General features: G+C 32.5%; 1 protein-coding gene across 2 annotated transcripts in view; it reads left to right on the forward strand.

The window, feature by feature from the left end:
• Nucleotides 1-15,356, forward strand: part of LOC149795588 (protein mono-ADP-ribosyltransferase PARP14-like) — a 120,505-nt gene that overhangs the window by 47,140 nt on the left and 58,009 nt on the right. For both annotated transcript variants that reach the window (XM_089965424.1, XM_089965423.1), the window contains 4 exons: nt 153-374; nt 1,486-1,558; nt 8,562-8,620; nt 13,014-13,238. In XM_089965424.1, coding sequence (XP_089821550.1) covers nt 153-374; nt 1,486-1,558; nt 8,562-8,620; nt 13,014-13,238 — 579 coding nt within the window. The remainder of the gene's footprint in view (nt 1-152; nt 375-1,485; nt 1,559-8,561; nt 8,621-13,013; nt 13,239-15,356) is intronic.

Consider the following 15,356-nt stretch of genomic DNA (forward strand, 5'->3'; position numbering starts at 1 on the left):
ATTATTATTATTATTAAAAAATGAGCTGGCATTTAAAAAGAAAGAGTATGCTTGATTTAAGGACTGAATGAGAAATACTAATAAGTAATATTAAGCAACAGATTTTTGTTTGAAATTTTAGATTATCTCTACCTTTTTGTGTTTCTTTTAAGTCTCTGAAAGATGTAATGCTTCAGTGCCTTACAAAAGCTGATGGTGACTCAAAACGAAGCATTGCCTTTGCTGCCATGGGAACTGGCAAGCTTCACTACCCTAATGAGGATGTGGCAAGTCTCATGTATAGTGCATGTGTTTCATACGACATCGAGCATCCAAAATCCACTTTGAAAAATGTTCACTTTGTCCTCTTTGAGAAAGATCATGTCTCTATCAAGGTAAGGAATTGGGTCATCTTTGAAAACAAAATTGAAGCTTACTCGTTTATCTGGACTTATTATCTTATCTGCACACATCTTTGATGAAGATTCATTTACTTTGGCTGGTTACTAAAATTGTTCCACCTTGGTGGACTGAAAATTACAAAGTTATAACTGGCATAGAAATTTTGTAACTCCTAGTAAAATACTATTATTGTTAAGCTATGGAAAGGCAGGATAAAGTAAAAATGTATTAAGGGATAAGAATACATGCAGTAGATAAAAAGCAAAGAGAATTGTTTGAAGATGAAGTTGTTGATGTCTTCCTATTTAAACAATTATGTAATTCATCAGTTCTGATGTACAAAAAATGTAAAATTTTAGTCTCTAGCCTGCATTATTGAACTTCAGGCTTAAAGTGCATTTGAAAACTATGAAAGAGTCATGTTCAAATAAAGAAAGAAAGAAAGAAAAAAAGAAAGAAACAAACAAACACTGTTATTCATTTGTATTCATCAGGTACAAACTTTCATGAATTTCATGAAAATGTATAACATTGAAATAGGAACTCCATACCAGACAGACTCATGAGTGGCAAATCCACAAATTTTAAGGGATGAATAAAAAAGAAGGATAGACACATGAATGGCATAACCACATCTATAAGAACACGGTAAAAAGGTTTTAATCTGTGAGTAATATCATGGGCTACAAAATTTATGGAATCAGTGAAAATAGATATCTCTGTGAGTGGCATAACCAGGGTCTATTCATTCATCTGATTCATTGTCGCAATATTTAATAAATTTGTTGGAATCCCATAATTTTGCATCCTTCATGTCTTTAAATTTGAGTTTGCAAGAAAATATTCTTTTCTTCAAAACCATGAAAAATGATGCCCTTGAAATAATAATAATAATAACAACAATAATTCAGTTAAAGAGGGTAACTCAGTAAAATAATAATAATAACAACAATAATTCAGTTAAAGAGGGTAACTCAGTAAAAACTTACCCTGTCTGAGGCCATCTATTATGCTAATCCTAGGCTTTACGTGGAACGAGTGTGCATTATCTATTTTTGTTGTTTGTTAATTAAGAGCAATGACTACATGATTTTATTGTTACAGGCCTTTGAAAAAGAAGAGAAAAACATCTTGTGTGGAGGAGCAATACCAAGGTCTACAATGTCTCCACCCCAAGGTATTGTGTAGATTTAAAAATTGCAGTAAAGCATTCATTTTGTAATATTTTCTAATCTGGACTGAATGTTTAAAATAATATTCTTGCAACATATCTATAATGGCAACATATCTATAATGGCAAGTTTTGCTTTTGGCATTTTAGGTAAGGGCTCATTTCTCTGCAATTTTAGCAGATCATCGGGGTTTCTGTTTGACCCTGTAGGGGTCTTCAACTTTCAGATACAGGTAAAATCAGCTTATGACTCCACTTTCTATACTCAAGAAATAAAAGTTAAATGGCATTATAGTATACCATCATTCATCTGGGCAGTCATTCGGGTGGGTGCTGAGATGTCAACCACTACAATTATGGTAGAATCTTTCCTGTTTTTAACTTTGAATGCCACCATTTTGGTCATTTCTGTCAGAGTTATTTTTTCCACATTGTACCTCTCATTTGTAAGAAATTGTGTCTGACCAAAAAAGATCCCCTACTAATTTTGTATGTGTGTATATAAGTATGTACCATCAAGGTTAAGGTCACAGTTGCTAAAATAACAATTTGCCTACGCATTTAATCTCCTGATGGAAACTTGTGTCCTAGAAAAACAGATTTTAGTGAAATGTAGAACGTTTATGTTAATTTAAGCAGGAACCCTCATGATTTGTGAAACAGCAACTTAACACACTAACCCCTAGCGACGAGTTAATGTGGCAGTAGGTAGTAGCCTACAGCCAAGCACTGTAGCGTCATGGTCATGCATGATACACTAAAGCGGCTGGTATTATAGAAAGGTATATAGATGTATCTCTACAATGATACCAAATAATCTGGAATTTCTAGTTCTACTACAAAATACAGAGAGAAAAACCTCATCTTTTGGACCTGATTTTTTTTCTACCCAAAATTGGCTCGTGGTCAGGATTTGATTTTTTGTCCGGATTTTAGACTTTTGGGTCTCAGATCTTAGGCAAACAGGTATGAACTGCAAATAGACAGATGAACCTTTGCAAAAAGTAGGATAAGATGGGCATTTGGAATAAAGAGTGGTCTCGATACAAAATACTGCCGAGCTTTGTAGCATCATGGTCATGCATGATACACTAAAGTGGATGGTATTATAGAAAGGGAGACAGATGTAGCTCTACAATGATAACAAATAATCGAGAATTTTCATGTTTTACCCTTCTGCTCATGTATGAGCCAAATAGCCAATGAAAAATGATGTTTCTAACACAACTAGGCAGTATGTTATTGAAAGACCACCTGGGATTTGGTGGTTTTGGATCTATTCAGAAATAGCTTTCATAATGTATTTCCTACTCGAATTTCAGGCAAAAACGACAATAAAAGCCCATGGGTTAATGTGTTATGGGTCAAAGATTCCTGTCAAAATAATACATTATGCATAATACACTTGTAATAAAACTGTTTATTTCTATTTATTCATAAAGTTCTACTTTAGTTTTCAACAGAGATATTTGTTTCTTTATGATCCAGTTTTATGTATTTTTATACATCTGAATATCATGTATTCATACTATATTTGCATATTTTCATGCCAGTTTTAAATTTAAGATTATAAAAAATATATCAGAATGATTTTCAAGCTCTGACATCATCTTTTTATGTCATATTGTTTATATTATTGATTGCATAGAAATATAGTGTGTTTAATGATGTAAACAATGCAAACAATAATATCCAATTCAGTCTGAAGAAGCAACAAAGTGAGACAGATCACAAATTTTACGTGTTGGTGTTGTTTCTGTTAGCAATATTTGTCAGTTTTGGAGTCAACTTCATTTCTTTACTTGAATCAAAATGGAACATGCATTTAATTTGATTCATACAAATCTTATACAGTATAAACTTTATCATTATCTTTACATTGCATTAACCTTTTATTACATTAAATATTTCATACTGGCTATTGCCCATCTAGGACAGGAGTGATAAATGAAAATTTCAAGATAAAAATAAAAAAGTATTTAAAAAATATTGGAATGCACAATTTAAAAAGAAAAGTTTGAATATAAAAATACAAAAAAGTATTATTTAAAAATTAGGATGCTGCCACTAATTTCAAACTCACAACCTCTTGTTTGGCAGGCATTACATACAGAAAGACAAATGTAGGTATTTATAAATAAGGTATAAAAATGAACTTTTGAAATGACTGTGGCTTTATTTTAGTATGAAACAATTAAGGGGACATTTGGAATCTCTGATATATTATCAGTAACATCACATAATTAACTGTTATAATTGGAAAAAACAACATATACAATAGATGTTTGTTAATTTGTTAATGAAAAACCTAAGAAAAATGAGGACTTCCTTAATTTATAAATTTTAACATTCTTGATCAGCAAAATATATCTTTCTTTCTTTTGAAGAACTTCTAATATATATTATTTTGAAAGCTATGCAACAAAGAGCTAAAGAAAATCTCCACATTAGATCTTTCAAAATTATATATTTGAGGAGCTTTAATAAGGGTTAGCTTCAATTTAGCTTAGAAAGAAATAATGGCAACAAAAGAATAGATTTCCAAGATATTGACATATATTTAATGGTAAGTCCTGTGTCTACAAAAGTAATTTATGAAGAAAATTACAAGAACTTGTTTGTCTTTCCTTATTTTCATAATAGAGCATGTACCACACACCTGGAAGATAGTAGCAGACACAAGATGCATTTCCAGTGCCACTGATTTGTGCAACTGCTGCACCTGTACCTTTAATTTAACCATTCTCTCAATAACTCATGCACAAAGTGTTTCAGAAACATTGACTGCATTATAAGTGAGGGTGCGAAATGCCAAGGGACCTAAAAAATTTTTTAGCCCCACTAGACATTGAGATCATATGTTAGTTTCACAGATTGCATAAAGCAAACCATATCCATGGTCTTGTTTTATGTCTCATTTCTTTTTTAAACTGTGTACATTGCTATAATAAATTTATTTTAAACAAGACTGAACATATACAAAATAGAATGATGCGTAAACATAATGGTTGCTTACTTTACCTGTAGAAAATATGTACATGACTTGTACATTTTTACATAATGGCTACTCCATTTTATAATCCTTCCTTATTTTGTTGCAAACATTTGATGTAATGTAGTTTACTTAATTAAAATATGTTGGGTAAAATTTTATGCCTAATTACATCTCCAGATAAAACATGTATCACCACCCCTCCTCCCAGCCATAATTACTGTTATGGGACTTTAAAGTAATTTCATTTAACATATCCACCTGCAGTGCATCACCCCTTCCAATGCATTAAAACATCTATTCATATTAAGGAGGCTGGAGAGCATATGCCATTTGCATTACTCTTGTAGAAGCATTTGATACCCATAGCATTTAGGATACTAGAAGCATTTGATGCCCATAGCATTTAGGACACTAGAAGCATTTGATGCCCATAGCATTTAGGACACTAGAAACATTTGATGCCCATAGCATTTAGGACACTTGATGAAAATCCCAGTGTTTAATCATAAGAAAACCTTGATATATACTGTTTATAGCTGCGTATAAGCCAGATAATTTAGGAAAAATTAAAGGCCTGAAAGAAGGGGGGGGGGTCAGCTTATCTGCAGGCCAATGTCTAAACTTGAGAGTTTTTAGGTCTTTTTGTTGACTACTGTAATGGCTGTAAATCTTGGGACACAAAACAGTAATTTTTTCCATGTCCTAAGACATAGGCATGTAAAAAAAATAACTTTCGGCAACCCGACATTTATTAAACTGTTATAAAGCACTATGATTGATTTGGTTATTATTTTGCAAGTGCATATTTCTAATTCGTCCAACATGAGATTAAATAAAGGTAAATACAGACTTAATAATATGCGGGCCAGTTGAGTTTACATGGGAGACCATGCTGAACTATAATGTACAGTACTTACTTAGTGCAAAACGTGCATAACATCACTTAAATCCTTATTTATTCCCAATCATATTAGATGCAGAATTTGCTATATTCATTGTTTTGACCAAATTGCATTCTTCCAGATAACATTTTGGCTAGTCCTTAATAGCTGTTTCATTTATGTTGAATCACACGCTCACAAGTTACTCATTTTCAATGACATAAGCGATCCTACAAATTGAGGTAATATTTTTAAAAAGGTATGCATGTTTAATTGTACAAGGCACATAACCAGCATAATTTACATGTTCAGGAAGAGTGGTAATAATAAAGGCTAATATTCTCATATAGATCAACTAAGATCAACATCAATCAATTTATGTTTTGTGTTTTGGCTGAACAAACATCATAACTTTCCACACAATGGAAAGCTTGGTGTTTCTGCGTCTCCTACGTTGATAGTCAGTGAATTTGTCTTTCGTTTTGTGACAGCAGTACAGGCCAGTTAATTATTAAAACCCTGAAACTGGCTTGTGTTAAGAGTGAATTTTGACTGGTAACTAAATCAGTACATTGATGTGTAATTGCCTTTTATTCCATAATATTAGCACAATTATTGTAATTTTGTAAACGGGATGTAAGGCATACCTATGAACATTTCAAAAGCCATGTAAAGAAACATGATTTAAAAAAAGGGATTGGGACATAAAATCAGGAGGTTTTTTATGCATTTTTAAAGCCTTGTTTTTACTAAATATTGATCGATCTTCCAGGTCCAACATGCATGAAATTCGCAAAATGAATCACCATTTCTCCCTGTGACGCACCATATTTTCCCCCAGGTCATGCCCGATTTTCATATTCTGGTCAGATGTGGTTAAACTGCACAATAGCTAAAGATTAGTCTTAAATAAACAAGCAAGAAAGCTAGCATGATTAATTAAAGTTAGTCCTTATCTATGCAACTATGTTGTGAAAACAACTGGCCCTCCGTTGTAATTCAGAGAAATCATGTTCTACGCTATTGTGTGTTACACAAGCACCAGCAGTTGATTGGCAAATAAAGGTACCAAAATACCCAGCCTCATGGTACCTTACATGTGGCAACTATTTTCCCCTCTTTGTATATCTGACCTTAAGGGATATTGTCAACACATAAACATTTAGTACAGTAATACCTCATGCATTCGCGTTTCTGGATTCATGTATTCACGGATTCGTGAAATTTTCATTGGTACCCTCTACGTACATGATTTCTTTATTCTATTGAATTGTACCTTCGTTATATGACTTCTGTGACATATGAAGTTTACCTAGTTTACCTTCCTGACAATGACAAAGAAAACGTCAGTCATTAAGTTTACAGTCCCAATCGTTACTTGGTTTTACCTTACTGTGAGTGCAAAAGAAAATGACAGCCAATGAATTAGTATAGGGGTAATATTAGTACATGTATACACGTACCGTACTGTAAATGCGCTGGTGTGGCAAATACCCATTAGGCGATACTGTACTCTATTTTTACGTCAACCATTTATTTATCTTTTTAAGGGTAATGTATTAAGCTAACTTTTAAATGAAATTAAAGTGCTTTGGGAGCATGATTTGGGTCAAATTTAGGGTTTAAACCTAGAAATAAGCATTTATTAGCATTTTTAGTGACTCATACCAAACATTCGCGATTCCTCCTGATCTGCGACTGGTTCTGGAACCTAACCTCGCGAATGTTCGAGGTATTACTGTATTGTTTATTTTAAAACATGTATTCTGAATTAGTTTTGTGATGAAACATTTGCTGCATGGTATGTATTTTCATTCCTTCTTTTTTTTAAACCATGGTAATTAACATTGGTATATATGGTATAAAAATGCCAAGTGTTCACTCGTGTAAGTTTCATTTGTGGGAATGGAGCTATAGCATATGGAGTTGCAGCATTCATAGTGATCACTCTTGGGATTGAAATTGATTTTGAATATTTTTTTTGTTCAGGTTTTTTAATTTTTTGTTGTATTGTTGTAGAATTTTAAAAAATCATTAATTTACATGAATACTGTTTAAACTTAACATTATATTTAGTGAAGAAGTGATTTCTTTCTAGTAAAGTAATTATTTTGTCACAGCAGTAATTCACAGGTGATACAACAGAACATGTAGGACTTATCTTGTTTTGAAGAAATGAAAATCGAAGACATAATGTAATAATTGGGAGTTCTCTGCAAAAATTGGAAGATATGAAATTGGGAGGTAGGCATAGAGTTTTTTTTCCCTCCTGGCGTGAAAGTTGACAGGTACGGTGTAAGGTTGCTTACATCAAAGCAAACTACAACTCAGCTTCTGCGGTATTAACATAATTTTTTAAGTATTATTTCTGAAACTTCATTATTGTATTTTGAAGATATTAAATAGCGCAATGTTGCCCATGATTCAACTCCAAGGGATGTACTTAATTCAGTGCTCAATCAAACCTACAATGAACATGCGGTGGTGCCATTGTATAAATACATACAGTAGCCTAGTTGCGAGCGTTGAATCGAGCCGTATTGTCATTTATTGTAATGTCATACAGGGATTACATTTTAATGAGTTACAGTAGGTATTTAAAATGTCAAAGAAAAGTAAAAATGTAATTACCGGTGCACTGATATGAAATGTCCAATGCAATAATAATGCATAAACAAAAAATAGTCTAGTCAAAAGAAAGCGTTAGTGTTACAGCAACTCGCGATTGCTAAATTCTTGTCATCATTCGATCAGATTATAGACAAATATAAATTACACAGAACAATAAGAAAACAGAAAATTAAATAAATTACTTAAGTATACATGTAATTTTTGTTAAATATAAGTTTGCCCAAATAAATGCATTTAGAACTTACCTCATGCATTCTGAGATGTCTCAGAGCTGTGGGTTGGCTTATATGTGGGTCATGCACTTTTTAGTGTTTATACCTGTTCAGTTTGTGGGGGTCAGCTTATACGCAAATGGGCTTATACACGAGTATTTACGGTAACCAGTTTCATGATTATTGCATGTATGTAGATGGATTAAAGGACAGAAAACAAGAATGAGGGATAATTGTGGATATTAGTTGTATGAGAATAAAAGAAGTAAACTTTCTCTAATTTATTACAGAGTATTCCTTTGGAAATGTAAAGGTCTATCAAGCAATCGACGAATTAGCAAAACAAAAGGTAAGATTAAAAAGGACATAACAAAAAATTTCAATTTAAAACCAGTCAGTATGATTGCCTTGATTATCATTTTTTAAGTCTTGTGAATCAATCTTGAGTACTTTGAGCAATTATCCAAAGTATCTTGTATTTAGTTGACAAAGTGTTAATGTTTAATTCAGTGAAAATACTATTTGGGGTATTTGTGGTTTTCATAAAGACTATTTAAAATATGGTCATCATACTTTTTAATCAGTTATTTTGAAATCCATTTAAGGAAAACGTTTGAAAATCATTATCATCGTAAGGATAGTTTTTTTTTTAAAATTTAAAGCAACTGCTTTGGTTTGTATAATGAAAGAACATGAGGCCATTTCTAAAATAAAAATCCTGTATTTAATCATACCACTTAAGGTTTTTGTTCCCTGTCTTTTTGAAGAAAAGTTTGGACATAGTATGTACATTTCTGTCAATCCATCATTTAGTACTCTACTTTTTGACATCCACTAAAAGACTTGTTCTCTTGCTGTAAAATAATCAGTGATTCATTACCTCAATGCATAAGATTGTAAATGAAAGCTTAGAATATTCTTGTTTTGTTGTCAAAACTGGCAGTTAATACAGGTAAATTTGGTATTGCCATCATGAAATGTGTCAATTTTAAAAAGAAATTATGTTTTATAACACCAAAGATGCTGACATCACAGTAACATCTGAGTGCAGGTCGGTCTTGTTAAAGTCACATGCTGTAGACTACTCCAAAGATTTTGCTTTTGGCTAATCTGTATATTGCTCATAAAATGTGCAGAGATGCATTAGAAGATAACTTAGAGCTGTTCCAGTAAAACATACATGGGACCTAGGGAAGGCACTTTTAATTTGGGGTACTCACCCATAGATGCAATAGAGATTTTTCTTTTCATTTTAATATGAACTCTCTGAAATCAAAGTACCCTGGCATATATTTTGTACAAATTGCCTTCCCTGGGTACCATATATATTTAAATAGAACAGCCCTTACAAGTTCTAATACAAAATGTACATATTGTAGTTATTTTCTTTTTCATTTTGGTTGGGTGCTTTTTTCAATCAGTTTGTAGTGTTCTGGGATAGTGCAACTGCTACATGCCATTGGTTTTTATTAGCACAACACAGAGTACTATCAATGAAGATGTGTCAAAATTGTTATCTTAAGGAAAGCAAATATATTGATGGGTTTTACTGTGCCTGCTTTATCTGTGCAATTCAAACTGAAATGTTAATTCATTAGCTTATTTTGGATAAATAATACTGAGATGGAGGCAACTCAGACTACTGATGCAGAAATTTGTAAGTACTGCATTTCAACTTGATTTATATTTAAAGTTTTTCCATCAGTTTTTTTACTTTTACTGACTTCTTAAGATTTTCTTTTATCAGCAAAAACTTTCTGGGCATCCCCTTCTCGCCTGATCGTGTTAACCAACATTTTAGTCTCCCTTGCCTATGCAGAGGTCAGTGTTTTAGACCCCATTACACTTGAGCTGTCAAAGATCAGAGGTGTACTGATACATTCTTGTTGAAGTTTTAGCATTTGGGTAATTTTTCTATACCTTTTATGCATCATGTTATTTCTCAAGCTCCATTCATACCAGAATCAACCAACTAAATGTTTTGCTTCTGTCTGACAGCATCTCTGTTACTACAACACTCTTACAACAAGGGAAGGTCACTGTGAAATATATTTTGAAATTTGTACTTGCTTTGGTTGAGTTTTTCATATTATTTCAAGACAAAATAGGTTTTTGCACTCTGTATACTTACTGTTACATCCAGAACCATGAAACTTTTTGCAAAGATGCATCTTGATGAGTACAACACATTTATCACAAAAGTTGGTTTCTGTGACCCATATTTCATGCTATAATGAGTTTGGTTCATTATGAAGTTTTTTTGAAGCATTGTTCATACTAGAATCATCAAGTTAAATGAATGTATGCATCTCTGTTAGTACCATACCCTTAAAGAAAAAAGGTCACTGTGACCTATATTTCACATGTTGCCAAATAGGTTTTGGTTTCTGCATTTAACTCAAAACAGAAGAGGGATTTTGTATCCTGTATACATACTTTTATACGTGAAATCATGAATCTGATCAGGGGATGAATCTTAAGGAGTACTCAAAAGTAGGTCAATTTTGACCCATATTTCATACTTCACTGACTTTAGTTACACTTTGTTTTTATTGTTCATACTCGAATCATCAAACTAGATGATTGTATACATCTCTATTAGTACCACAGTTTTATAGAAAGGTCACTGTGACCCACATTTCACATTTTACTGGCTTAGGGTAAACAAAATTTATTTAACTCATGATCATGGATTTTTTTGCATGTTTTTTATGTATTATCCTATCCAGAATTACGAAAATTGGTGATGAGGTGCCTCTTGATGAGCATTACTATCTCATTGTTGAAGTTGGTTATTGTGGCCCATTAATTAACTAATTAATTGACTTTGGTTCAGTTTTGTGCTTGATGTTCATTTTTCAGGCACTATTCATGCTAGAATCATGAACTTGATGATGATATGTATATCTTTGTGACCTTTATTCATCTTTTACTGGCTTTGGTTAAGTTTTTGCATTTATTTCTTGACCTCATGTCTTTACAGCACGTTATTTGCATACTATCATATCTAGTCATGAAAATTGTGCATCTTGATAAGGACTTTATCTTTATTGCAAAACAACATGTCTGACCTGTATTTCATTCTTCAGTGACTTTGTTGATATATTCTGTTTAAATGTCATCGATTGGGTGCTGTCTTGTGTTGGAATCATAAACTTGTTAGTTGTTATCGCTGTTAGTACAACACCCATCTTATGTTTAACTAAGAATCTGTATTCAGCATTGATATTTCCATGCAGCACCTTCTGACCAGTGCAGTTGGGGGGACCCCAAGTGGTCTAATGCACTTGCCTTTACCAATCACTGCCATTTTACCTCTGTCTTTGTGGGTTCAAGTCTTGAGCTCAGGCATTATGGGTATAAATTGTAGTGTCTGATCAGGGTAATTACCATCCATATACTATGCTTTTAAGAGAGTTCATACTAGTTTTGGCAACATTTGGTTTTCTTTCTTTTAGATATGACTCAAACCAGTTTTAAGACTTGTTAATGTGTTTCCAAAAGTTATTTTTAAGTAAAATGTCAAGATCAAAAATCAAAAACATTTCTAAAATCAACCATATCTCAATTTGAGCTACATTATCAAAAGCTTTTCACTATTTTTTTATCGTATGGACAAGAACGATTTCACAGAAATGAATTATGCAAAGCCAGGTTGTCTACCATACAACAGATTGTGTTCATCAGGAAAAATTATTTGGGAATCATGAGGATGGTTTTCAAGAACTTTTCAATAAAGTAGGGAGGATTAAGATGGGTCTAAAATTTGTCATGACCTCATAAGGACTTGAATTATGAAGATTTTTAACTGCAGTGACTCTTTCCTTTTGTCAGGAAATTTATTTGTTTTTACAAAGATTACACGCACACACACACACACACACACATTCACACACATTCAGGTTGTGTGATATTTCAGTGGCATTGATAAAGAATATCAAAACATAATCATACATTTTTATATTATCCTATGGAACAGGGCGTTTTCTCATTAACTTTGTAAATGCTCAATAAAAAACATGTATGGTGAGATGATTTGGGAATGAAAGCATGGGTCTTACATGTCAGACATGTGAAGTAATTGTCACTCAGGCTTTTGGAGGGGACATCAGTAAAAAGTGCATCTCATGAGGAATTGGAATAAATATTATCAGTTAGAGTTTGACATTTTACAGAGATGACCTTAAGTGAATAATTTGCATGCTGAAACTAGACCAAATAAAGTCATGTAAGTCAGTCAGTAATTTTTAATTTGTGGATTTAGTAAGTCCCCATTAATGTCAGCACAGAGGAATAATTACTTTTCGTCATTCAGAACTTTTTCAGTTAGATTTTCCGATATCACATTCTATTGAAAAGTATAGCTTAGATTAATTCAGACAACAGTAAAAGTATACAGTCATAAAACTGGATGTGTTTCATTAAAAGTACTGTCTACTGTTAGTAAAAGTAGGTCACATTGACTTACTGTTTATGAATCAAAGACTAAAGTATGCTTTTACATTGAAGTCTATTTCTAACACTGTTGATTGTATACCCACAAAAGTTGTTAAGGGTATTTATTTTGAAGGCTGACATCCACAAAATATTCATGATAATAGAAATCAGGTCATAGTGACCTATTATTCCTTTACTTACATGTTGAATTTTGCTTTACATGTTGAATTTTGCTATATGCAGCAGTAGCACAAAAAAGGTTGTGGAATTATTGTTATTTACTCTCTTCTGTCTTTACCTACTAGGTTGATGCCATTTTGTGCAGCTGTGCAGCAAATTTGGTCCTGTCTCAGAGTGGTGCTTGTGCTGCTCTTGTCAAGGTTGGTGGCCAGTCACTTCAAGATGAATGCACAAACAAATATCCACAAGGGATTCAGCTTGGTGAAATTGCAACAATAGGTGGTGGAAATCTACAGTGCAAACATGTTTTCTTAACTTCCTTACCACCGTATACTGAACATGGAGAAAATGTAAGTGTTGAGGAAAGAATAAATACTATATTGTGAATTCTTGCACCCTTGTTATAACTTTTAGTACACAGCTATGCATCAAAATGTTAAAATTTGCACCTTAATTTGTGTTCTCCATCTTTTCAAAGAAAAGCAGGGAATATTGTATTCTGTGTTTTCATTCATCATGCATTAGTTATCATAATATGTTAGGGGTGAATACACTATCTTCCAAATCTTCCTTGCCAAACTGAAAATAGACATTTGTCATGTCTTGGCTTCTTTGGTAATGCAATTGCACAACTCTTGTTTGATTACCAAGGTCGATGCCAAGCAAGAGTGGCCTTCCCATGGATAGCATGATTAGTGCCATTTAATACTTCTAGAGACCTTTTGATCAAGTTAGCCTATACGAAATTTTCCACATGGATTGGATATGAAATCCATATGTACTTTTACAGAAATATCCATATGGACATTTTTATTCTATAGCTGAAGCACTCTTATGGATTCAATGTATCCATATTGAAATGTTATGGATTCCTTACATACTCTGTATGGAAAATCTCATGGAATATGCAAATTAGTCCATGAGATCTGTATGTTGTCCATTATTTGGCAATAATCCATATGGAATTTGTGAATAGTCCATATGGAATTGGCAAATATACCATATGGAATTTTAAATGGTCCATATGGAATTTGTAAATAGTTCATATGGAATTTGGTAATAGTTCATCCTGTATGAAATTTTCCAGGCATACTTAAGGCAGATTTCAGACAGGTTTTATAAAGCATTTTCTGCCTAAACCATAAAAAAATCTGCTTCAGATTTCTATTAAACTGCCTAACGATTCTTAGACATTATTGGGAATCAATGGTAAATATTCACAATAATTTTTAAAATGGACCATAAATTTTATTTTGACAGACATTTTAAAAAAAAGATTTAGGTTTTTCTTGTCCTCATTTTCTTTCTCGCATACAAAACCTAGTCCATGATGTCATCACTTAAGTCTTTTTCATTTCAATGAAACGTTTGGTGAGATTTCACAAATATTTGACTAAAACTTTTCAGATTTCACTAAAATTTTGATCATTATATAGTAATTTATTGAAGTTTCAGACATTTTTCAGACATTTCAGAAGGTTTCAAATTAATAATGAATATGAATAAAACAGGACTTTATTAACCAAGGTGATATTAAGTTTGCATGACTTTTTTTTTTACAGATGTTGTAATTATATGACATCCAAAGCAAGATATATGGGAGTTAATAATAATAATAATAATAATAATAATAATAATAATGACTTTATTTAGAGAAGGTAACTTAGTTACAAAACTAATCTACCTTGAGGCCTTCTATCTGTCATATACAATATTTACTGTGTATACAACATGATGTGAAGAATCTGGCTTGACAATAAATAATTAAGTGATTTTAAAAATCAAAGTATCAAGCCTGGAATATATGCACAGGCATCTGTGAACACATAAACATATATAAAATATTAATCTGCATTGAAAAATTCAACTGTGAAAATAATTCAAAATTACAGAAAATCATCCATTTGAGACATGAAAAGAAGAAATGTTAGAAGCCTGCCATATGTCACTTGTACTGCAGACTTGATTATTGATTAATGTACAAACTATGATGCCGTTGTGTTCTCTTGATTTAGTCCTGGTTCCATAAGCAGCTGTGACAAACGTTTATCTTGATATAATTACTCTTATTTTACACTGAATTCCAACACACCTAGAATATTTTGATAATATATACAATAGTGCCTCACGATATTGAAAGATGATTATACATGTGGGCCAAGAAAATTCTGCAAAGATACGAATATCTTTGATAGACATGGGTATTTGGCAACAATTCCCACAAGTGATCTGTACGTTTTCCTCCTTAAATTCATTCTGGAAGTTAATCAGTTTTGAGTTATATAACTTAAAAATCATCCTGGTTCAATTCCTTGTCCTATTTAGCACGTTAGCTGCTACTGTGAAGGTCTTTATGGCACAAAAAGCAAAGTTCTAGTCCTGGCATTCAGTTTTCATACAGACTGACCAATTACATTCCCACTGAATTTGCATTCAAGTTATTCTCATTGCTGCACATTTTTCAAATG

Source organism: Sinohyriopsis cumingii, chromosome 7 (assembly GCF_028554795.1).
Source record: "Sinohyriopsis cumingii isolate HCF-2022 chromosome 7, ASM2855479v2, whole genome shotgun sequence".
NCBI classification, from domain to species: Eukaryota; Metazoa; Mollusca; class Bivalvia; order Unionida; family Unionidae; genus Sinohyriopsis; species Sinohyriopsis cumingii.